The sequence below is a fragment of the Eptesicus fuscus genome, chromosome 5 (assembly GCF_027574615.1).
Source record: "Eptesicus fuscus isolate TK198812 chromosome 5, DD_ASM_mEF_20220401, whole genome shotgun sequence".
NCBI classification, from domain to species: Eukaryota; Metazoa; Chordata; class Mammalia; order Chiroptera; family Vespertilionidae; genus Eptesicus; species Eptesicus fuscus.
Genome location: NC_072477.1, coordinates 21,365,541 through 21,389,171, shown reverse-complemented (window position 1 = coordinate 21,389,171; position 23,631 = coordinate 21,365,541). Strand labels below are relative to the sequence as shown.

Sequence of the window (23,631 nt, the reverse complement as noted above, 5' to 3'; positions counted from 1 at the left end):
ATGCATCCATTTTAAGTGTACAGTTTGACGATCAGTTTTAACAAATATAAACACAAGTTAAACCACCGCCATCACCACAATCAAGATATAGAACATTTCTGTCACCTCCAGAAGTCCCCTTCTACCTCTTAATAGTCAGTCCTCCATTACCTCAAGTCTCAGACATCTGCTGATCTGCTGTATGTCACTCTAGTTTTTCTAGAATTTCATATAAATGGAATCATACATTATGTGCTCTTTGATGTCAGGATGCTTTTGTTTGGTGCACTGTTTTTGAGATTTATTCATGTTGTTGTTAAAGTAATAGTTATGTCCTTATTATTGTTATGTACTGTGTCAATATATGAATATACCACAATTTGTTTATCCTTTGAGCTGTTGTGGAGCATTTAGGTTGTATCCAGTTTGGGGCTATTATGGAGAAATATGCTATGACATTCATGTACAAGTCCCTGTATGGATGTATGATTGTGTTTCTTTTGGATAAATACATAGGAATGGAATAGGTGGGTCATTTGATAAGGGATAAGGGGTAATAGTACCATTTTACCAGTATAAATGTATGAGTGTTCTAGTTACTCCCCATCCTTGGTAACGCTTGTTATTGTCAGGCTTTTACTTTTAGACATTCTAGTAGTAGCATATCTCTATGGTTTTAACTTGCTCTTCTATGGATAATGCTATTGATCATTCATATTCTGTTGACCATTTGTGTATCTTATTTTTCCATTTTAAATTTCGGATTTTTTTTTTTTTTAAATATATTTTTATTTATTTCAGAGAGGAAGGGAGAGGGAGGAGAGGTAAAGGCATCTGTGATGACAGAGAATCATTGATCAGCTGCCTCCTGCATGCCCCCCACTGGGGATCGAGACCACAACCTGGGCGTGTGCCCTTGACCAGAATCTAACCTGGGATCCTTCAGTCCCCAGGCCGACGCTCTATCCACTGAGCCAAACTAGCTAGGGCAGATTTTTATCTTTTTATTATTGTGTTATGAAGGACTTTTGATACAAGCCCTTTCTCAGATATTTATATTGTGAATATTTTCTTAAAGTCTGTGGCTAGCTTTTTCGCTTTTGTAACAGTGGCTTTTAAAGAACAGAAGTTTTAAATTTCAGTGAAGTCCAGTTGTTCAAATGTTTATTAATACATATTTATTGAGTATTAACCAAGTATTAATATTTGCCTGGTACTTTGGGACTATAAAACAAATATTATATGGGACCCCTGCTCTTTGAGAATTAACAGTAAGATTATGGAGAAATTCTATATATATATGATAAAAATAGCTCAGATTTTTGTAGCTCTATGTAATTATAATGTACTTAAGCACATCATTTTTTTTCTCATTTTAATGATGAGGAAAGTAAGGCTCAGTAATGTAATGTGACATGTTTGTGATCTCACAGTGGGACTTGATTCAGGGATTCTGACTCCAGATTCTACTTTTGTCCTGCTTCGTCATGCTGCTTTCCGAGAAGAACAACTTGACTCTCTGAGACAGCATATGACAGGTCCCTCAGATATACATTAAAGGGCAGGGTAGTTCAGACAAAGGCACCTCTGTAGACTTGGAGCAGTCATATCAACAAGGCTCCCTGCCGCAGGGTGGACTTGAGCTACTTTTGGAGAATAGGTTATGAATTTTTCCAGACAGAGGCAAAAGGATCAGTGGGAGGTGTGGTGTGAGAGGATCTTAAGGAGACTTGCCTGGCTCTACTGCAGGATCCATGTTGGGGAACTGTGTGGACAAAGTGTGGTATAGATTATCCAACTTTTGAAAACTTGGAAGAGAAAGTGTATGCCTCCAGCAATAGGCATCAAGGAGCCATTGAAAGCTCTTGAGGAATTTCTTGATTGAAACAATCTTCCATCCACATTTTCATGTTTTTGCTTCCCCCGTTTCCAGTTTCATTTGACTTTTTCCCTCAGCTAGATACGATTTTTTTGGTGGTGGTTTTGTTTTCATTTTCAGTTTTATTTTCTGAATTTAGTATATCACCTTTAGTAATCCAAGAAATCCTGCTTTTATTTCTTATTTTCTAAATTAAGCCCTCTATTCCTTTTATTATATTTGCTGCTACTCTAGTATTTTATCATTTAAAAAATATTTTTGTTGATTTCAGAGAGGAAGGAAGAGGGAGAGAGAGATAGAAACATCAGTGATGAGAGAGAATAATTGATCAGCTGCCTCCTGCACAGCCCACACTGGGAATCAAGCCTGCAACCCAGGCATGTGCCCTGACTGGGAATTGAACCGTGACCTCTTGGTTCATAAGTCGACTCTCAACCACTGAGCCATGCAGGCTGGGCTATTTTATTATTTTAATTTGAGCAACTGCCTCCTCCTTTGCCACTTTAGAAACAGTACATTAGTAACCTGCTACTTCTGTACTTGATTCCTGGTTTTATTTCTATATTTTCTATTTTCAATAAGTTTAAGAAATAACCAGTTTCTTTCTTTGTCTTTCAGGTCCTACCTTGAACACAAAACCTCCATGAACTATATGCTGGCAACACGTCTCTTCCCGGACAGGTGGGGATTTGCTATTCTTATAAATTTGGTAGGACAAGATCACAAAATTAGGGAATAGAACATACAATGAAAGAAAAAAAAGAAGCTCTATAAAAGTCTTTGTGCAAAAGCTTTGATAGAAAGGGCCTTGCAGAAAATACAATATAACAGCTCATTTTTCTAGAATTCATTCATTCTCAGCACTTTGTAACATTTCCAGAGGCTAAGATGTTAAACTAACCAAGCTGTCTTTATGTAGAGTGGGGAATATCTGCTTATCTTCTAACAAATATGCCTTTTTGTTAATCTATTAACCAAATGTCTTGCACTTCGGTGTTTTGGAATATACAACAAATATTAGATGGGATTAAGCATAAAGATCTGTAAATTTTAAAGATATTTTTATTTTAAAAGTTAAACCATAAAGATCTTTAAATAAACTTAACAGATGCCCTAAACTTTATTCTTTTTAAGGAAGGCCCTTATTTGTGCCTTTTTACTTTAGACACAAATTTAGCAGACATGATCATCTGTTTTTCCAGACCAGAAGAGATTAGAATGATCAGATTAGAAAAGGTGGAGGGGAGGTACTTCACAAAATAAATACACTGAGAATTGTAAGAAATGACAACTGATAACCTTAATACAAGGGAAAATAGGGGGAAATGATGGAAAACAGACATTGGAATTCAAATAGCATAGCAATCAGAGATCGCTCAGTCCCACATATTTTTCTTGCCCCTGAGACATAGCTGCATTACAGTGTAGTTCAGTAATTGACTATCAAAATAAGGTACTTTAGTTATTTAGAGAAACCTATATTCAATTCAGGGTACATGTCCTTTTTGCAGGACTCTTTTTTTTTTTTTAAATCCTTGCCCGAGGACATTTTTCCATTGATTTTTAGGGAGAGTGGGAGAGAGAGGAAAAGACAGAAACATCGATGTGAGAGAAACAGATTGATTGATTTACAGGATTCTTAAACTAGATACCCAGATTTCAGCTGTTTCTTGCAATTTCATGATCTGTTATCAGAAAATATATGGGATTTGCAATTTCTCTCTCTAACTTTATGGTTATTACCATTGATTAACTAATTACACTGTGCAACTTCTAATGAAAGAAATCTTCAGATTTACTTAGAAAACATAGAAGCTTGGTTTTTCTATGAGGTTGCCCTGTCGTCACAGTTTATATGTGTTACTTTTCATTACTTTGGTTTTTAGTGGATGAGTGCGTTCAGTCTGAAGATTTAAGTATTTCAACTGTAGGAAATACACTAGTACCTCTCATCCGGCCTTTTCTCTCCGTGTGGAACTTCTGTTAGGTGAATTTTGGATCTTTTGCTGTTTCCTCCATAGTTCTTTACTTTTTTCTCATACTTTTGATCTCATTATCTCTTAGATTTAAATTCTGGGAGACTTCTTGAACTTTGTCTCCTAAAATTCTAAATAAATCTAAACTCTAACAACTTCAGCCTTACCTGTTTTGTTATTTAAGACCAGCACGGAAAAGGGTTGTTCATTTTTTTTTTAATTTGACAAGTATGATTTTAATATCAAAACTATTTTTGCTTTCTGACTAGTTTTCATAGTTTATGGATGTAATATCTTTTAACATCTCTTTGACTTTTTTTTTTTAAGATCAGTTTATTGATTTTTAGAGAAAGAGTAAGGGAGAGGGAGAGAGAGGAAGAATCATCGATGGGAGAGTTGCACCATTGATTGGTTGCCTCCTGCATGCCCCTTTCTAGGGCTCAACCCCGAAGACGGGGCATGTGCCTTGACTGTGAATCTAACTGGCAACCTCCTGGTGCACAGGACTATGCCCAACCAACTGAGCCACACTAGCCAGGGCTCTTTGATATTCTTAATTAGTTTATTTAGTGTTCTTTTCTGTTTGTATTATGTTTAATTCTTCTGGATTAGTTCTGTTTGTTCATGTCATTTTTTTCTAGTTTATACCATTATATTTCCGCAAATTTTGATGATCTTTGATTTCCAGTCATATTTATAAGTAATGGACTGTTTGCTTAGGATAGGCAGGCTACATGAGCTTCCTCACGGGTTGTATTGGTCTATTTCTGAACTGATGTGGACTCTGGGCTTGTGTCTAGGTCCTTCCATATTTGGGCTTCCCATGAGGGAGGACGAGGGCAGAGCACCACAATAGTCAAAATTAGGAAACATTCTGCTAGGGGTAGCATACAATTAACAAGTTTGAAATGTAACATGTGCTTTTTAATTAACATATTTAATCACAAGACCTAGCAGTGGGTCTCATAACCACCATAATTTCAAAAGTATGGTAAGTGTTGGCAATATTTTGAGACACCTCTTAACAACTCTAAAGTAATATGAAAAAGATGTTACTTCTTTGGGTAATGAAATCACAGTAATACCATTGAGGATGGTTTCCTGAATGTATATGAAGAAAATGCTAAGTTTCAGTTAATATTTTTTCTATCTACTCCCTGAATTCTTTCTTCAGGCCCGTTAACATTCTGCATTCTAAAAACTTGGATTAAAAAAAACGTGAATTTCCCTGTTTAGCAAAGAAAGGCCCTCATGATCTACTCTTGACAGCCTTTTCAGTCTAATCTTCACTTCTCCACACAACCTATGGCCAACCAGACCACATCTAAGTGCTCTTTTTAATGCCTCCTTATCTTTACATACTCACTGTACCTCAGAATGACCTTTAGTCCATCCCTAACTTCTTTTTCTAACTATGTTCTTCATCCTCTTACCCAGACCAGGAGAGGTTCTTTATCCCTCAGTCTGATTTAAATTCCCATATCTATAATAATAAAAGCATAATATGCTAATTAGACCGAATAGCCAAACAACCTTCCAGATGTCATTCTGGATGAAGCCGCAACAGCAGGGGCTGAGGCAGAGGCAGTTATGGGCGATACGGCAGGCAGGTGAGTGGTTAGGGGTGATCAGGCAGGCAGGCGAGTGGTGAGGAGTGATCAGGCAGGCAGGTGAGCAGTTAGGAGCCAGTGGTCCCAGATTGTGAGAGGTATGTCCGACTGCCAATTTAGGCCCAATACCCTGAGGCAGTCAGACATCCCCCGAGGGGTCCTGGATTGCGAGAGGGTGCAGACCAGGCTGAGGGACAGACAAACACACACACACACACACACACACACACACACACACACTTGTGAATGAATTTTTTGCACCAGGCCTCTAGTTATATTATAATTGCCTGTTTTCTAACTAGTCTGTCTACTTTATAAGTTGACTTTTATGAGTAAGTACTTTGTTATGTTCATCTTTTGTCAGTATCAAGAATCTATTCCATGGTAGGCTCACATACAAAACATGCTTTGGAAAAAATTAAAGAATTGAAATTGTATTTATTGCAAGCCCTAACATCTTCCAATAAGTCTCTTCTCTTTTATTTGAATTGATGTTTTTCCTCTTGTAGATTCCATTGTATTACTGTCAGAACTACTTTCAAACTAATTCTCTAATCATTTCTTATAGGTTAATTTTGTCGCTTTCCTGCCCTCCACTCCTCCCTCACCTACCCACCCTGCCCTGGCAAACAGTATCTTACATACTTTCATACATTATGATAGTATTTTTAACCCTTTCATATTAATAACACCTGGGGATCTTGTAAACCATGTTTATCTCCTGGCCCCACCCACAAACTCTGAAGTACTGGTATTTACTGAAAAGCTGCGTAGGTGATGGTAATGTGAAGCAATGATTGCAAATTGTGGAAAAAACCATTATATGATGGAAAAGTTAAAATAATCTTGAGACTTTCTGATGACAGTAGGACAATATGAGGACATTAGCATGAATAGAAGACATGGGAAGGAAAAGACAAAACATTTTGGTGAAGACAAACTTTTCACTTGATTTTTTATAGATAGAAAATCTTGATATTGATTGCATTTGTGTCTTAAAAACCCACACAATACCAAAGGTTACACGTTGTGTAATTCCATTTACATAACATTTTGAAATGATATAATTTTAGACTAGGGAACAGATTAAAGGGAGCCTGAGGTGAGGTAAGCAGTGTGTTGTCATGAAAGAGCAACACGGGATCCTTATGGTGATGGAATTGTTCAGTATCTTGCCTGGCATTTGGGTACATGAACTTGCACAGTGATAAAATTGTACTGAGCTACATATACACATTTACAAGTGAGTACAAGTAAAACGGGGGAAATTTAAGAAAAGAGTGTTAGGTGAAAGGAAATTGAATGAGGAGAAAATCTTTTAAAGGAAAAAACAAAAGCCAATTTAACATGAATGGCATTCACGTACTTTGGTTAGAGCCCAACAAGTGATGGAGAGCAAGCATCATTTGTGGAAAATCTCTTTCTCTTGAGCAGCTCTTTGGACCTCATAGGAATGGAGATTGTTTCTTTTCCTAATACAGTTCAGTATAAAGAGTACTGGAGTGTGAAACCTAAGCCCTGGGTTCAAAGTTTAGCCTATTAAGCTCTGACCTTGGGCATGTCATAAAATGGTCTTTTTATAAATGAGGCTAATAACCTTCTGCACATGATTGTTGTGAAGAATAATGTGACTTGACTTGTGACTAGATATACACATGCAAGTAATTGTTAGGATTTTTCTCTAGAATTCATTTGTTCTATCCCTTTTGTTTTTTGATCCTCACTTAAGCTCCGGGTACTCTGTCTGTTCTTTTCTGGGCATGTTCTCAGTCATCTCTCTGCTTCTCCCTCAACATGTCTTCCCTGGCATAATTCCATGTTGAATCTCTACAATACGAATTTCAGGTGTGTGTGTGTGAACTCAGAGAGAATATCCACAACGTGCTCTAACCCACTTGTCCTTTCTACTTCTGCAGGGGAAACCCAAGAAGAAGCTTATTGACAGGAAGAACACGGTAACTGATTTTTAAAAGTTGAGCAATTTTTTCCATGTGCGTAATATGTGATCATGCACAGACTAAATATGCATGATACTTCATATAACCATTTTCAATTTGGCTCAGCTTGAGTAACATCAAAATGTTTTCTATCAAAACACTATTCTGTAGCAACTTTTTACAAACGAAGTTTGGGATTTATGTCCTTACTTATAACTACAGGTATATCATTTCAACTGATAATAATAGTATTCTTCTTTGGCTATGTAAGAGAGACCAAAATATCAATGAGATTTCAAGACTGTTCATGTTAGATTCAAATAAGAGGTAAGTTTTGTCTTTGACATACCTGGGTATACAGCTCTGCACCTTATGGGACTGAATAGAACTACTTCCAATTTGCCACCAAAGTAAAGATATGCATAATACCCGTGGCTGCTCACTTTGGCAGAGGAGAGAAAGGTCTTAGAGCAAGAACTGAGGATGGCCTTATCCAACTGAAGATTCCACTACAGCAAAACTCTTCAACCTAAACTCACACCCTCTGATTTCAGACATTACATACATCCCCTTTGCTTTATTTACACACACACACACACACACACACACACACACACATACATTCCCTTTGCTTTATATATATATGTATATGTATATATATCTTTAAAAAGCAAAATGAGAACAATAAGAAACATTCTATATCAGTGGTCGCCACCACCAGTTGGCAACCGCTGTTCTATATCTAGCATTTGGTTCTACATTTAAGAATGAAGGTAAACTTGGTCTCTCACTCAAATCTTTTAAAGCATAAATCTAATTTTTCTTTAAAAAAGGGAAAACTGCCTATCTGGCATGTCTCAGTGGTTGAGTGTTGACCTATGAACCAGGAGGTCATGGTTCCATTCCTGGTCAGGGCACATGCCTGGGTTTTGGGCTAGATCCCCAGTTTGGGGCATACAGGAGGTAGCTGATCAATGATTCTCTCTCATTATTGATGTTTCTATCTATCTCTCCCTCTCTCTTCCTCTCTGAAATCAATAAAAAAAATATTTTTTTAAAAGGAAAACTAATGACTGCCATTTAATTAAAGGAATACAAATCAAGTTTGTAGCTTATTTCCAAATGAAAGTCATACTTAGTTTGTAAGTTTTCTCCAGTTTTCAGTCAAGGAATACGCTTCCTAGAGTATATGCTATCAATTTTGAAATTAGAAAAAAACAAAATAAAAAAGAACAAAAGATAAAATCTTAAACAACAAGAATATTTAAAAATCAGTGAGTTCTGTCCTTTGTTCATTTTTTGCCACTCATTTTATATGGCTTGGCCATCAGTAGGGTTTTTTATGTGGTATAGAGGCATAAGCAAATGAAAGGTGGTGTGACAGACCGTATGTTGTAGCATGAAACAAGTCTGAATATATTTAAAAGGATTAAAAGCATATAGAGTATGTTCCTTGACCACAAGGAGATTAGATATCAGTAACAATAGAAAAAATCTCCAAATATTTAGGAATTAACATATTTCTCCTGGTTCATAGGTTGACACTCAACCACTGAACCACAGCAGCCAGGCTAGATACAATCTTAATTTCTTAAAAGAATATTAACAAATAGAATCCCTTAGTATGTAAAAAGGCTAATGCATAGGACTAAAGTGAGATTTTAAAATATCAGATTTGATCTATTTTCTTTATTATTTACTTGGCTAAACGTCTATTTTCACAAATATGTGTATGTGTATACAAGGGAGGGCGGGGCAGTGTTCAGTTGGGTCTATAATTTTTAAAGTTCATTAATTTGCTTCCCGTTTCTGCCCTTGGTGTCAGGACCTTCCCTGTTCTTGACTCAATTTTATCCTCTAAAGAGAAGGCTTCCAAAAGATTTACTATTCTTTTCATCCACCCAGAAACCCCTCCAAGTCCTAAATAGACTAAAAGACACAGCCTTTTCATCGAACTCGGAGACTGAAAGCTTCCAGAGGAATGAAGATGATTCTTTGACCTCAAAGGGCATCCACTTTGATTTCTAGAGAGTTGAAGAGGGCAAGTTCAAAGCTGCCTGCCTTCAGACACTAACATGGAGACTTCTTTTCTGGCCCAATGACCAAGACCCTTTTTCTCTTTAGTTATCTCTGCTGCCCTGTACTTTACCGGGTCCTTGTCTGGATTGGATCTGATACCTGTCACTTCTTAATTTGTGATTTATTTTAATGCCTAATGTAGCTGCTGCCCTCTCCTTTCCACATCCCATTTCCCATTCATGAGCTGATTGAATTTGGCCTTGTCCTACATCTGTGTCTGCCCTTGGCTGTGCCTGTGACTAACTCCTGACCTGTACTCAACACCTGAAGTGCCCTGCCCCCTCTCCCCACCTACTCCCATAATGAAGTAGGTTCTAAGGGAGGAGTTCCTCATGTAGGAATGCTTGAGTATCCCAAGGTCCTGGTAACTTTTTAGAAAGACCCTTCCCCTGTGGGTCTCCGTCAGCTCTGTGCTACCATATTCATGATTATCAGCTATCCCTCCCCTCATCTCACCTCTGCTATATTTATTAAATATGGTTTAGTCAAAACAATATTTATATAATTCTAAGTTATAATGACTAACAAAATAAATACCTCTAGCCACCACCTAGCCTGAGAGTTAAAATGTTACCAGTATCTCCCAGTTGTTCTTAAAGTATAAAGTATTGGGTAGCATTTTCTGATCTCTGCAGTAAATAGCCAGTATTACTGAATATCTAAAAATACTTAAACATTGTCTTCAGATATGTTTTTGTTCAGAATATTTAACAAATTCAGAAAGGCCATTAGGGAAGTTTTAATGTAGATTTCACCATTTCAATTCATCTGTCAAACCTTTTAGAATTCATTAGAGTTCCTTACTGAGCGTGCCCAGTCTATCACCATTACAGATTTCTGTCAAGCTTAGCCTTAGAATAAAGGAGGGAACTTTCTGAAGGCTTTTTTCCCCATAGAGTAACTACTGATGGAGCACCGGAATTGAAGGTAGAGAGTATGAATTCAAAAGCCAGGCTGCATGCTGCTCTGTATGAGAGGAAGCTCCTGTCTTTGGAAGTGCGAAAACGTAGACGACGGAGTGGGAAATTGAGGACGAGGGCAAAATACCCAGGTACGTGCTGGTGAGCTTTCACCAAAGTCCAGTATCTGACCCTGCCTGACTCATTTGATCAGCTTTTTACTACTCCATGAACCAGAACCATCCTGATCACATATACTTATTTTTTTGTATAGTCCTTTTTCTCTGAAACTGAATTTCAAAATGATTATGTTTTTAAATCTTCTATAACATTTGTATTGAACATGTGAAGCACATACATTTAGGTTTTTGCTTGTATTTCAGCATCATATAATATCTGATACTTTAGAAATAGCATTAGCTTAAGTTTAATAAAAGCCTGAGCATTATTGTTCTGTTTTTTTCATGATTAAATATTAAGTCCAGTTTATCCATTGACATTGCTGAATGCTGTAAATATTTTAAACATGAACAGACAAAGCGGAACTTCTTTCTCTCCCAGATGCTCCCATATCCATTTGTCACTGACTAATGGACTGACTGACTTTATTTCTTTCCCTCCTTCCCTCATTTGGTGAGCAGCTGGTTTAGGCACATTAGTCACTGGGGTTTCATTGGTGAATAAAAAAGATTTGGCCCTTGTTCTCATAGACCTTCCAAGGCAGTGAAGGAGAAGGATAAAGAATAAACATAGGAGAGGAAGCTATTCCTTGCTCTTTGTACCTTCATGAAAGGTGCCCTTCAGAAACCTCTAACCCACACTAAGAGATTTCTAAGATCTTATTTTGCCTTAAGTTGTGAGAGAACCATTGGTATGATGATGAGAAACATCAACTACTGAAAATCATTACTAGGCTTTTAGAACATATAAGATTGGAGAGTGACGTGTGCATGCTATTGATTTGTGTGTTACTTAGTTATGGGTTTTTACTAAAAAGATAAAAGGAAGGTATTGGGAGAGAGGAAATTTTAATCCTTTTTTCAGCAACATTAGTGATTCTTCGCATTTAGTGATTACCCAACAAGCTGAAATGAATGTTAAAACTGAGACAGAGAGTGAAGAGGAGGAAGAAGTTGTGTTAGAAAATGAAGATGAAGAACCGGAAGCTTCCCAGGAAGATTTTACAGGGTCCCTTGGAGAAAATCAAGCCAAATACACATCCTCATTGAGCACAACGGTAGAAAATTCACCCAAAGAAAATGCCATGAAAGTTTCCGAATGGACTAATAAAGGTGAACAGTGCTGCAAAATTGAGACTCAGGAACCAGAGCCTAAATTTAACCTGATGCAGATTCTGCAAGAGAATGGCAATCTTAGGTATGTACCCTTTGTAATCATAATAGTAAAACTGATAGCAGCTAACTTGTATTGTGAGACATTAGGGAGGAGGCAGTATTTGAACCAGGCTTTGAATAATGAGTAGGATTCCAGGAGGTTTGGGAGATACCAACTAAGTGTGGAAGTGCTAGTAGAGGAAACAAAGACACAGAGGTGTGATAGAAAATTCATTCAGTCCCTCAACAGTATTTGCTGAGCACCTGCTCTGTGCTAGGAATTGTGCTAGGCTGCATAGTATTACAATGGAGAGAGCCCAACACAGGCTCCTGCAGCTTACTCTAGTGGGGAAGGCTGACGGGAGACAAAGAGGCAGGGTAATTTCAGGCAGTAGTAGGAGGTGCTATGAAGACAACAAAACAGGGTGTAGTGTTAGTGTGTAATTGGGCAGAGGGTTTCTTTAGATTAGTGTTTGGACATAAAGAGGTAACTTTTGAGGTGAGTCCTGAATGATGAGGAGGAGGTAAGTCATGTGAAGTGGAGTTGAGTCATGCAGAGAAGGATATGGTAAGAAATGAGACAAAGAGGAGCCTGGACTTGATTTTTAAATGCTAATTTCTAAGCAGATGAATGATGTGGTCAGATCTTAATTTAGAAAATAAATTCTGATTGCACTGTGGGAGAGTGGTCAGTACGAGAGGAACTGAAGGTAGAGCGGTGAGTTTTGGGGGCTGTTAACAGTTGTCCAGAGCCAGGACGATGAAGGCCTTGACCAGAGCAGTAGCTATAGGAATGGAGAAAATGGGATGGGCTTAATGAAATTTGCAAGTTAAAATTGTCAGGCCTTGGTCTCTATAGATGTAAGAACTCCAGAGAGACTGACTTTTCCAAATTTGGCAACTTGGTGATGCCATCAGTCAGTATAAGGAGCATAGGAGTTAGCTTGATGATACAAGTAACATTTTATTTAAGACACAGTGAGGTGAAAGTGCTCCGGGATGAAGATGTCCAGTAGATAGAAAATATAGCTTTGAAGGTCAGAGTTCAACAGAAATGTATAGTTGATAGTTAACAACTTCAGAGTGGATGTGCTTGTCCAATTCAGTTTAGTTCGGCACGCATAGACGACGGAAAACGGAAGAGAACTGGGCCCTGGGAAAACCAATGTTTACTAGTAAAGAGACAAGAAATAGCAGTTAGAGAGTTAGACAAAGAACTGGGAGGGTGTGGGATGGTAAAAGCTGTAAGAGTTGCAAGCTGTAGAGTGCCTCAGACAGCCCAAGTTAGGATGGGAGTGAAAAGAGATGCCTGCATTTATGACCAGGGATGGATAGAGTGCATAGAAGAGAAATTGTGATTTAAGGAAATAAAAAAGCATTTGTGAACTTTTTCTGAAGATTTGGCAATGAAAGGAAGGTGAGGATGCATGGGAGAGAACAAGCCAAGAAAAAGGATTTTAAAAGTTTTTACAGGTAGGGATTCTGCAGCTTATTTATAGACTAAGGGAAGGATTTTATGGGAAGAGGATTAGGGATGCAGAAATGGCTATATTGATAGAAAAGGGTCCTAAAGGAAGGTGGCAGAGGCTAGTGGAGGGGTATCTCTTCCTGTAAGTCAGAATGGAAGCACTATGGGATGAATGCAGTTGTTAGAAGTTAAAGGGGAAGGAAGTTTAGGTATTTATGCCTGCCGGTCTTTATTTTCTAAGTTAGTGGTCAGTTCTTATACTAGTACTGCAGGGGTGGAGAGCGATATTGGGGTTTGGGAAGTGGGGGGATAGAGTTAAGGTTGGGAGAATGAGAATAGTTTCATTAGTAAAGAGCACACTGAACTCGGTTAGGAGGCCTGGGCTCTGGCTTTAGTGCTTACCAGCTCGCAGTGTGATCATGGCTTCTCCATGCCTCAGTTTCCTTTCCTATTAGGCCAGAGAATGGGGTTAGACAAGTGTTTTTCAAACTGTGCTTTCTGGAGGGGGAAATTGAAATAGAACTTTTCAAAACCACTGGACTATAGTCTAAGGTCCTTTCCAGCAATGACATTCTACTTAGCTGTTATGAATATAATTATTTCTTCATAAATCTTATGGACCTCACTTTCAGCCAGTAAACTTGTAATTGCAGTGTGCATTCATATAAATTAGTGGTTTTCAGACTATTTTCTGGAGTTGCCCATCATTCTATGGGAGAGAGTGGCCACTGGGAATCTGGGCAAGGTCTATGGCAAGGATTCAAGACTCCAGGCCCCAGCCCCCTAGTTATATGTATATATTTAATCTGATAAGACTTTTTCACATCTTGATAGCATTTCCTATGTTGTTAGTTTTTTTAAAATCCTCACCCAAGGAGTGAGGGTTCTCTTCCCCCCGCCCCCGGCGATTTTTAGAGAGAGAGTGGAAGGGAGGGAAGAGGGGGGAAGACAGAGAGAGGAAGAGAAGAGAGAGAAAGAGAGAGGGAAACATGAGAGAGAGACATTGATTGGTTGCCTCCTGCTGGAGCCCCAGTGGGGACAGGGATTGAACCTGCAACCGAGGTAAGTGCCCTTGCTGGGAATTGAACCCGTGACCTTCAATCCACAGGCCGATGCTCTAACAGTTGAGCAAAACTGGCCAGAACTATTTTTTGTACTGAGGATCCACATAGGCTTTTGTTTTTGGTTTCTTTGGTGTAAATCATTGTGGTTTTCATTCTTTTATCTTTTTATTTGTTTATTTGTTTGTTTGTTTCAAATGACTAGCTAACAAATATATCTAATACCTTAGGGGCAAACTCAGGATTAACATCCTACGGATCTCTTTAACAAGGGCAGAAAACTCAGTACTTGTTCATTTGATTTTCGACAATGATTTGCAACAAAATAATTGAAATCTTAACTTCTAAGCAATAATTCCCTTATCCAAAGACCTCCATGTTTTAATATTAAAAGACTAATTAATAAAACTGGGTATTCTGCTAAATTTGGAGGTGTCTGACACATGCTATTTCTAGTTCATTATATTGCAGGTGAATTCGTTGACCAAAATTGATTTACTTTGATTTGAAAGGAATTTGTTGTGGAGGTAAAGCTATGGGAATGGTTGAGGGGAAAGTGACATATGGTCCCCAGCTGAACAAGAATATAATTGTTGTCCTTGTTGAGAAACACTTGGAAATATAAATTTTTTTTTCAACGTCATATTATACTCCCATAGACTATCCCTATTAATGACAAAGATGTAGCCTTTCTTATATTTCATGCTCTGAAGATCTTATGTATTAAACTCTCCAAAGCACATCTACTCCTCAACCTGACTCCCTTCCCCTCCAGTCCCTCCAACACACACATGTAAGCTAGACCTAGACCCTCTTGGGATTTCCAGTTTACTCTGGACGAGCCCCTCATCCCAGCCTTGGAGGAACAGTGAGTAGAAAGCACTCAGTGATTGCATGTGTGAGGATTGTAAACAAAGTTTGTGTTGGGCCCCAATCTTCGCTGATGTAATTTTGGCTAGAGTGTCAGAAGGCCGATCAGCTGAAGTAACCAAAATCTCCCCTAAAGAAAACAGAGCTGCTGCAATTAGCCGCCGAAGTGAAAATCATCAGTGTCTCTCTGGTTCCTCCGGCTGCCACACTGTACCTATCAGATGTCCTGGTCTCCTACCGAGACCACCAGTCAGCAGTCAGGTGGGTTCTTCAGCGATGTCGCTGAGGAGCTTTGTACTGCATGTGAGGATTTCTCTTTCCCACTGAACATCTGGGCTTGTCCTAGCCTGTCTATGCCAAACTCTGTTGGCCCTCACTCATTTGTTCTGGGCCTCTGCCACTCTCGTCTCGTAGTTGAGAAAAGCATGACCTTAAAATTTGGTCTCAAAAGTTCCTTTGTAGGATTTATCTATTTCCTGCTTTGGAGGCTTTTGCACACCAGAAATATTAGTTGCCATAGCAAAAGCCATACTTTTGCACTAACTGGTAAGTATGTTCTTATGGGCCTCTGAGGCAGAAAAACTTTTCTACATTAATACAAAGACTCTTGTGAAGATTCAGTATTTTTCCTGTCCATTCCCCAAGGAAGATGTTTAAAAAGTTCAAAGATACATATGTATGTAGGAAACCTGATTTTCTATTATTGTTTGAGTTTCCCTTGTGGAAATAATGAGAAAATAAATAGGATTCTCCATTTCTAATACTTTTAATAGAGGAAAATCTCATGTACTGTTTTAGAAGGAATCTTCATTCAGTGACTATATGGTTTATGGGCTTTATTTTTCTTAGCCATCCTACTAGAAGGAGCCTCAAGGGCCACTTTGAGAGAGGCAAGTACACATTTGCTAGGCTTACCATTCTGCCTCATAACGGTATGCTGTTTTGGATTTCTATAGCAAAGTGCAGGCCCGAATAGCATTCTCTGCCTATCTCCAGCATGTCCAAATTCGCCTGATGAAAGACAGCGGAGGTCAAACGTTCAGTGCCAGTTGGGCTGCCAAGGAAGATGAACAGATGGTGAGGCTCTTCTCTTGGAACTTTTTACTTTCCCTTTTCTTCCTCTCTCCCCTCCCTTTCTTTTTCCTATTACGGTAAAGAGCAATATATTCTTCTGGTCAATGAATTATTTCAGATCTAGTGTATAGATTTCTCTTACTTTAATGTGAAGTAAATCTTTGTTCTGGGGCCATATTCATCATACTTATGTGTTGGGGACATCAATTTATTTCATTCCGAAAATGGAAATTGACTGCTGAGTAGATGTCAGGTCCTGTGCAAAGCCCTCGAAAAGAATGACAATTAGAATATTTTCTCAAGGAAGTTTATGTTTTATTAATTCTCTGAGGGAGGCACTACCATCCCCATTTTATAGATGAGGAAACAAAGATCTAGAGAAGGAAGATAACTTGCCTGTTGTCTGTCAAACTGGAACTTGAACCCGGAAGTTATAATGGTACATTATTTGCTCCTCCATTGTTTCCGTGAGTCATAAGGCATTTATTTTTCTGTCCTGAGGTGTCAAGTTAGCTCTTTGAAAGTTTACACTTTATCATAGGCCCTCTGAGAGTGTAACTTCCTCCATTTTAACATTTTTTCTTTGCTAGTTGTAACTTTATAAAATTCTTAGATTACTGGAAATAAACATGTAATAATTTTACTGTGTATCAGTCATTTGAACATGCCTAGAATTTAATATTCTAAGATTTTTCCTTTTGGATCAGAATGAACTTAAATTTCTTTGGCAGAGTCAATGTTTATGGAAGAAGCTACAGCCCTTCGGTAGCCATTTTAACCACAGGGATGTGTCACCAAAAAGAGAGGGACCTTTAAGTCTCAGAAAGTTGCATCCTTTGTCCAGTCACTGGTGTCCCTACTGTAATTTCCAGTTGTCCACATTCAAGAGGCATACAGTATGCCCAGCTTATTATAAAAACATGATGGCTGTCTCAGAAAACAACTTGTGAATTTAAAGTAGCCACTGCAACCCAGAGATAAAACCTTGTGTGTTGTGAATAATCTCTCAGCCATCAGTGGAAAATGTTAGCTCTGCTCTTTCCAAGTGGAAAATTGAAACTGCCTTTTTGAGAGTCAGTTTGTCTGCTCCACTGTGAAAAAATAATGTTTTAATATAACAGCTTAAACCACCCTATACTATAGGGAGCAGAGTAGAGCTATGAAATCCAACCCTCTAGTTATGAAGCTATTTCTTTTTTTTGTTTGTTTAATATATTTTATTGATTTTCCACAGAGGAAGGAAGAGGGATAGAGAGCTAGAAACATCGATGAGAGAGAAACATTGACCAGCTGCCTCCTGCACACCCCCCACCGGGGATGTGCCCGCAACCAAGGTACATGCCCTTGACCGGAATCGAACCTGGGACCTTTCAGTCCGCAGACCGACGCTCTATCCACTGAGCCAAACCGGTTTCGGCGAAGCTATTTCTTTATACTGGAATAAATTGGCACCAAAGGACAATGAACCAAAATCAAATAGGAAAAAAAAAAAAAAAACCCAAGAAGAAAAAAATAGCTCAGAAGAAAATAACCACTCAGCTATTTGCTTGGAATTCACACACGATTTCTATGGTGCTTTTTACAAGAATATTTAGGATCATCACTGCAAAATTTAATACGGGTTCTGTGCATTTATTTTTGAATATATCTAGGAAGCAAACCCTCACCCATTCATTCCCTGAGGATTGTGGCAGTGGTCTTGTTTATGAGGAAGGCAGGTGTAGAATTGTCTCCCTGATCCAGGTTAGGGTTAGAGATTCTTTATCACATAACTCACAGAAGGCACATCAATATACGGTTCCACCATCTGTCATCTTAAGGCAATTTTATTGCGTTTGGCAGAGGAGGGAAGGAACAACAATCTTTAAGGCATGTGGCCTTGCAAAATCTTTCTTTGAAGCATCTATGATGTTATGAATGATCTTATTGGTGTGTATTCAGATTTCAGAATCCTTTCTTCCATTCAAGTGAGATGCATTCTTTCTTCCCCTTAATGACCCTCCACTGTGCCCTGCTTGCCAATCCTTAATTCTAAAGACTGCCTTATCCTCAGGACAGAAAAAGCACATCACCTTTCAGGCATAGTAACAGCTCTTTCTCTCCCTCTGTTCCCTTTCCCTCTGTTCCCCTTTCTCTGCTGAAAGTGTGATTTTGGTATTATCTCATAGGGCTCCATCCAGGGCCACGTCTTGGTCGTGGTTCTTTCCAGCTCCAGCCTCTTGGAAGCTATGGGCCTGGGACCCTTTCCTACCTCAACTTCCATGACACTGTTTTCTCTCGGGTTTCTTTCTACATTTATGATGTTTCTACCGTGGGGTTGTGTGTGTGATCTGGGTAGTTTTTGTGTTGTTTTTCTGATCCTCCCTTCCCCCCACTTATCTCTAAGCATGACTATTTCTGTATTCTTTCTCTACCTTCTCACCTTTGATATTTTCATCTGCTCTCATGGTTTTGTTTCCACAACTTATCTTTGAATGCCACTTTCCCTAAATAGCTTTGTCTGGTCACCCTATTAGAAGTGAAATCTGCACTCTAAATTGTTATAATATTATTTGTATATGAATTATGGTAGTTTTACAGCTATTTATTGCATAATTATTGATTTTGATTTTCCAATTGCCAGCTTATTAAGGGAAGAGAATGCATTTCCTTTGTTTTATGTCTTTATGTATCCTTCCTACATCTAATATGTTTGCTCTGGGTCTTATTTGTTGAAATGTATAGTTTGCTTTTTTTCACTTCTCTGTTGTATAATCCCTTGATAGCTTGTCTTCTGTTGCTTAGCACAATCCCTGCTTTCCCCCCACAATGACTCTTAATTCATAGGAGCTAGTGGTTCGTTTCCTCAAGCGAGCATCAGGTAACCTCCAGCACTCACTGAGGATGGTGTTACCCAGCCGACGATTGGCACTTCTGGAACGCAGGAGAATCCTGGCCCATCAGCTGGGTGACTTTATCATTGTGTACAACAAGGTAGGTGGTTTATCTGTTAGTCTTTGCTTTAGATTGCCACACGCTGTCAGAAACAGGCTGGAAGCCTTTGTCCCACTGGCTGGCGAGGTCCTTCTCTTCTCTAGCCTCATTATCCCATGTGTGACCATTACAGGGAGCAGGACCTCATTCCTTAACCCAGGTGGCTGAAAGGCTACTTATTTATTACTTCTGAGGGCCCCAGTGGCCATAGTTAACTCTTACCACAAGGCATAGTCCTTTCGAGCACTGTTGCAGCTGAGATGACTCCTGGGCTGTGTGAATTTGCATTGTCCTGATGGTGCCTGTAGACAGTGGTGAATTGACTATTTGAGAGCTGATTTGAACTATGGATTTAATATAATTACAGTCTTCTTTCCTGAGAGAGTTATACTTTGTTCTCTAGAACATTTAACCAGTGGCATCATTTTACAGTGAAGCCCAGGAAATACATTATTTGGTTAGATTACTTTGTAAAGCATCTTTTATCCAAGGGTCTTAGAATGCTTTAGAAATACTTTTTTTTTTTTTTGCTTATAAAACATATGGTCATTTTACAAAAGGAAAAGCTGAGGCCTGAAAATCTAAATGGCATTTTAAAAGATGCGTGGAATGATTGGCAGAACATTAACATAACTGAATCCATAGCCCACGATTTCTTCCAGATCTGTTCAGAATTTTGGTATGACTTGTATAAATGAAGGATTTTGGTATGTCACGTATAAATGAAGTCCTTTCATTATCAACCAGTTTGGGTGCTGGTTGATATAGGAGTATCTTCAAAGGCCTATTTTTCTTCTCCCTAATTGTAACAAAATGCAGTCTCTTGTCATATTGTTGAAGCTGTAAGTATGGCCACAGACATTAGTAAAATGCTATTAAAAGCCCTTTTCTCAGTGGGCTCTGTGAATAGAAAGTAAAAACATGATAACAACTTACATTTATTCTGCAATTTTTATTTGGAAATTTCACGGTGTTTCATGAAATAATGGCAGAAAGCAATGTCTCATATCGATGGGTGGCAGAGGAATTAAATGTCTTTACTAAGCTGTGAAACCAGATGATGAAATGCGCATTTATCAGGAGTCAGTTTTATCTTGTTGTTTTTCTGTGGGGGTTGGGAACTGGGTAGGAAACAGAACAGATGGCTGAAAAGAGGTCGAAGAAGAAACTTGAGGAAGAGGAGGAAGATGGGGTGAATGCGGAAAATTTTCAGGAGTTCATCAAACAAGCAAGGTAGAAGACATTTTTGAAGAATTAAAACTCTTATTCCGTCTTCCATACGCCCCATCGAATTCCCAATATTCCCTTGTTCCTAACATATGGATGTGAATAAAATCACTCTTAGAAGGAAAAAAAGAGTTTCTTAGGCTTGGCCTCTCCATATCTCAGCCAGTTATGTTGCTGTTGTCATGGTTTAGTTTATCATAACACTGCTGCTGGTTATCTGGGCTGTATTTCTAGACAGCCTTCAAAGTACACATCACTCAAAGTGCTGAGAGAGCCCTTTGGAAAGTTGAAGTTAGAGGCTTCTAGTGTTTACTGGATCTGAATTTATCCCTGGCCTACTGATGCAGAGAGATGACCAAATTTTGCCTACATTGAGTGGGTTGAGGAATTGGCAATTTCTCAGCACTGTGAGGGTTACGCCTAATTTATATAAAATAGAACAAGTCCTTCATGCTTAGGGTTAGTCTTTAGGGATTGAAAATTTTAGCATTTGGCTCTCTATCTTGATATAAATTAACAGGCCATTTTGTCCATTTACAATGTGTTTCCAAAGGAAGAGGTAACAAAGGTATTTATATTGTGTATGATTTGTACTTAAAGGCCTTTGTCTAAAACAAAACAGACTTCTATAAGACCACTTAAACCAAAGATAAAACATCTGTATAACCCCACTGATTAGTTTTGAACCATCAAAGACACAGTAGGGAGAAAAGCAGTAGAAAAATCAACTCTCAGTTGATTTGTGAAGTTAAATCAGGTGGTGGTTTATCAGTCACCAGCATGGTATGATCTGTGTTTAATGCCTTGTGTAGACCTAATCATAGCCTCAATATCATGTGCTTAAACACACAGCAAACACATCATTTTTTAGGAGTTCATAATCCTGTAGTTATTTTGTTGACATTCTTGGGTCTTGAGTAATATGATTGATAAAGCAGGTATAGAAACAAAGCAAGAAACAGTTTGTCACATCAACATTATAAAAATAGAGAAGAAACACTAGATTATGTTCAGAAAATGGTTCTTTTAAAATAAAAAGATTAATTTCTATCTAGTTCCTTCTAGGGAATCTTAAAAATCCCTAAAATATAATAAAGAAAAGAAAAAACAAGTGATGTATATTCCACTACTAGACCTAACTTGGGAGTCAAATTGAATTATATATACTATTAGCTGGGATATAGACTTGGAGATAAAGTGTATTTACTACTGATTGTGGACTAAGTGCTGGTTGTGGGAATAGGTGCTAGTGTCAGTTCCTTTATTACGCTTGGGTGGTACATGGATGCCTTTGTCAGGATTGTTGAATTCAAACACCTGCAGGAGTCAGGCGGGGAAACATAAATTATGAAGTGGGCAGAGGATACGATAGGAGGTATAAAGCAAGCCTGTATTTTGACCAACCTTCACCGTTCCCTGTCAGTAACCTGTGAAAGCCAAATAAAACACTGACAGGTAGAGGCAGCCTCCGCTCTAGGTCTTCAGTGGTTACTTAAGCCTTTATCTTGTGCTACTTCAGAGACCTTAGGGTTCACCCTGAAATTCATAGACGCCATTTCTTAGGTTGTCATTACAGTTTGTGTGCTGAAGACGGGATATAGGTTCTTTGAAAGAATGCAGGAATATTTCACTCATTTGAAAGCTTCTTATCTGGAACATAGCCAGGCTCCAGGGGAAAAAATGCAAAAAAGCCATTGAGAGGCTGCTCTAGATGTTACAAAATCTATGTATAACATATGTACTGCAAGAATCTTAAGGGCTTTCATCTATTTCCTTATACTTTCATTTTGTGGGTATTCATAAGGTGCATATAATTTCAATATTTGAAGTGACCTAGAGAACATCTAGTTCATTCTCCTTCATTGTATACATGGTCAGGGAACTCTTCCATGGTTACAGGGGTGGGTCTCCTTTGTGCTGACATAGACCAAATGTCAAGTGGCTCTTTTAGTGAGTAGAGTATATACCTCAATTACCCAGAAGTGGGGTGGGCGGACTGTAAAGAACCAGAGAAGAAGGCTGCATGGAGTCTTTATAGCATATTCTTTAAAAATATAAAAACCATGCTTAATTGGGAGCCATACGGAAACAGGCTGCTGGTCAGGTGGATCCCTGATCTAGAACAGTCTCTAGTTGGTAGATCCCTGATCTAGAACATGGCTGTCCAATAGAACTTTGTGTTATAGTTACTGATTACTTGAAATGTGGCTAGTGTAACAGAGGAAAAGAATCTTTAAATTTATTCATTTTAACTCTTTAAATTTAAATAGTCACTTATAAGGTAGTGGCTACCATATTGGACAGTGCAGATCTAGAAAATTTACTGTGGAAGGAATAAAGCTTGAAATTTTTAGATTGCTTTACTTATATTGTATGTAACCATCTATTAGTCAGGAGTGTTCAGCTTGTCTTTTCATTTTCCCATTCTCCAGCTTACTCCATTTTCATAATAAAATCTGGTGGGAAGATTTTCCAGAACAGCTTCCAGTTCTGACCATCCTTTCTCTCCTCATTTCAGTGAGGCTGAACTGGAGGAGGTGTTGACTTTTTATACCCAAAAAAACAAGTCTGCAAGCGTCTTCCTGGGGACTCACTCCAAAGGCTCTAAAAACAGCAACAGTTATTCTGATAGCGGAGCAAAGGGTGGTAAGTATGTTGGTTAATTCATGAAAAATAAGGACAAGTGGAAAAAAAGGATATGCAAAGGAGAGCCAAGAATAATGTGCTGTCTAAGCAGTGATAGACGCCACGGTGGTGACATTTTACAGTGCCAGATGGGGGATAAGGAGGCATTACATTACATTTTTGTGCTAAAGGCAGAAGAGGGACAGGAACTGATTTTTTAATGATAACAGCAGAGAGCTTTTCAAGACAAATTAATAGCCAACATTTAGTGAGAGATCCTGTTAATCTGCTGGACATGATCTTATTTTTTTACTTCCAAAAATCATATGGAGTAGGTGCTATTATAAAACTTCCTTACAGATGAGAAAACAGAAGCCAAAAGAGACTGAGTAACTTGCTCAAGGATGCCCTTTGCCATTCTGTGGGGCAGGAGTTTGAGCCTTCGCCTGCCTGATTCAAAGCATGTGCTTTTAATCTGTTTCTCTGCCTCTCCTAATGATATCTCACTTTTGTTACATTTTTTGCTTCCTCCAGCTCATAACCATTGGCATTTGGGGTAGGAGAATTCTTTGTTGTGTAGGACTGTTCCATACCTAGTGATGACTTAATATCCTTAATCCCATTCACTGAATTCCATTAA

The 23,631-nt window shown here is 38.5% G+C and overlaps 1 protein-coding gene across 6 annotated transcripts in view; it reads left to right on the top strand.

Moving 5' to 3' along the window:
• TTLL5 (tubulin tyrosine ligase like 5) overlaps positions 1–23,631 on the top strand; it is a 249,166-nt gene that overhangs the window by 82,914 nt on the left and 142,621 nt on the right. For all 6 annotated transcript variants that reach the window (XM_028141345.2, XM_054715891.1, XM_054715892.1 and 3 more), the window contains exons 18-25: positions 2,477–2,539; positions 7,361–7,399; positions 10,357–10,511; positions 11,430–11,736; positions 16,049–16,169; positions 18,993–19,139; positions 20,269–20,372; positions 22,885–23,012. In XM_028141345.2, the coding sequence (XP_027997146.1) occupies positions 2,477–2,539; positions 7,361–7,399; positions 10,357–10,511; positions 11,430–11,736; positions 16,049–16,169; positions 18,993–19,139; positions 20,269–20,372; positions 22,885–23,012 (1,064 nt within the window). The remainder of the gene's footprint in view (positions 1–2,476; positions 2,540–7,360; positions 7,400–10,356; positions 10,512–11,429; positions 11,737–16,048; positions 16,170–18,992; positions 19,140–20,268; positions 20,373–22,884; positions 23,013–23,631) is intronic.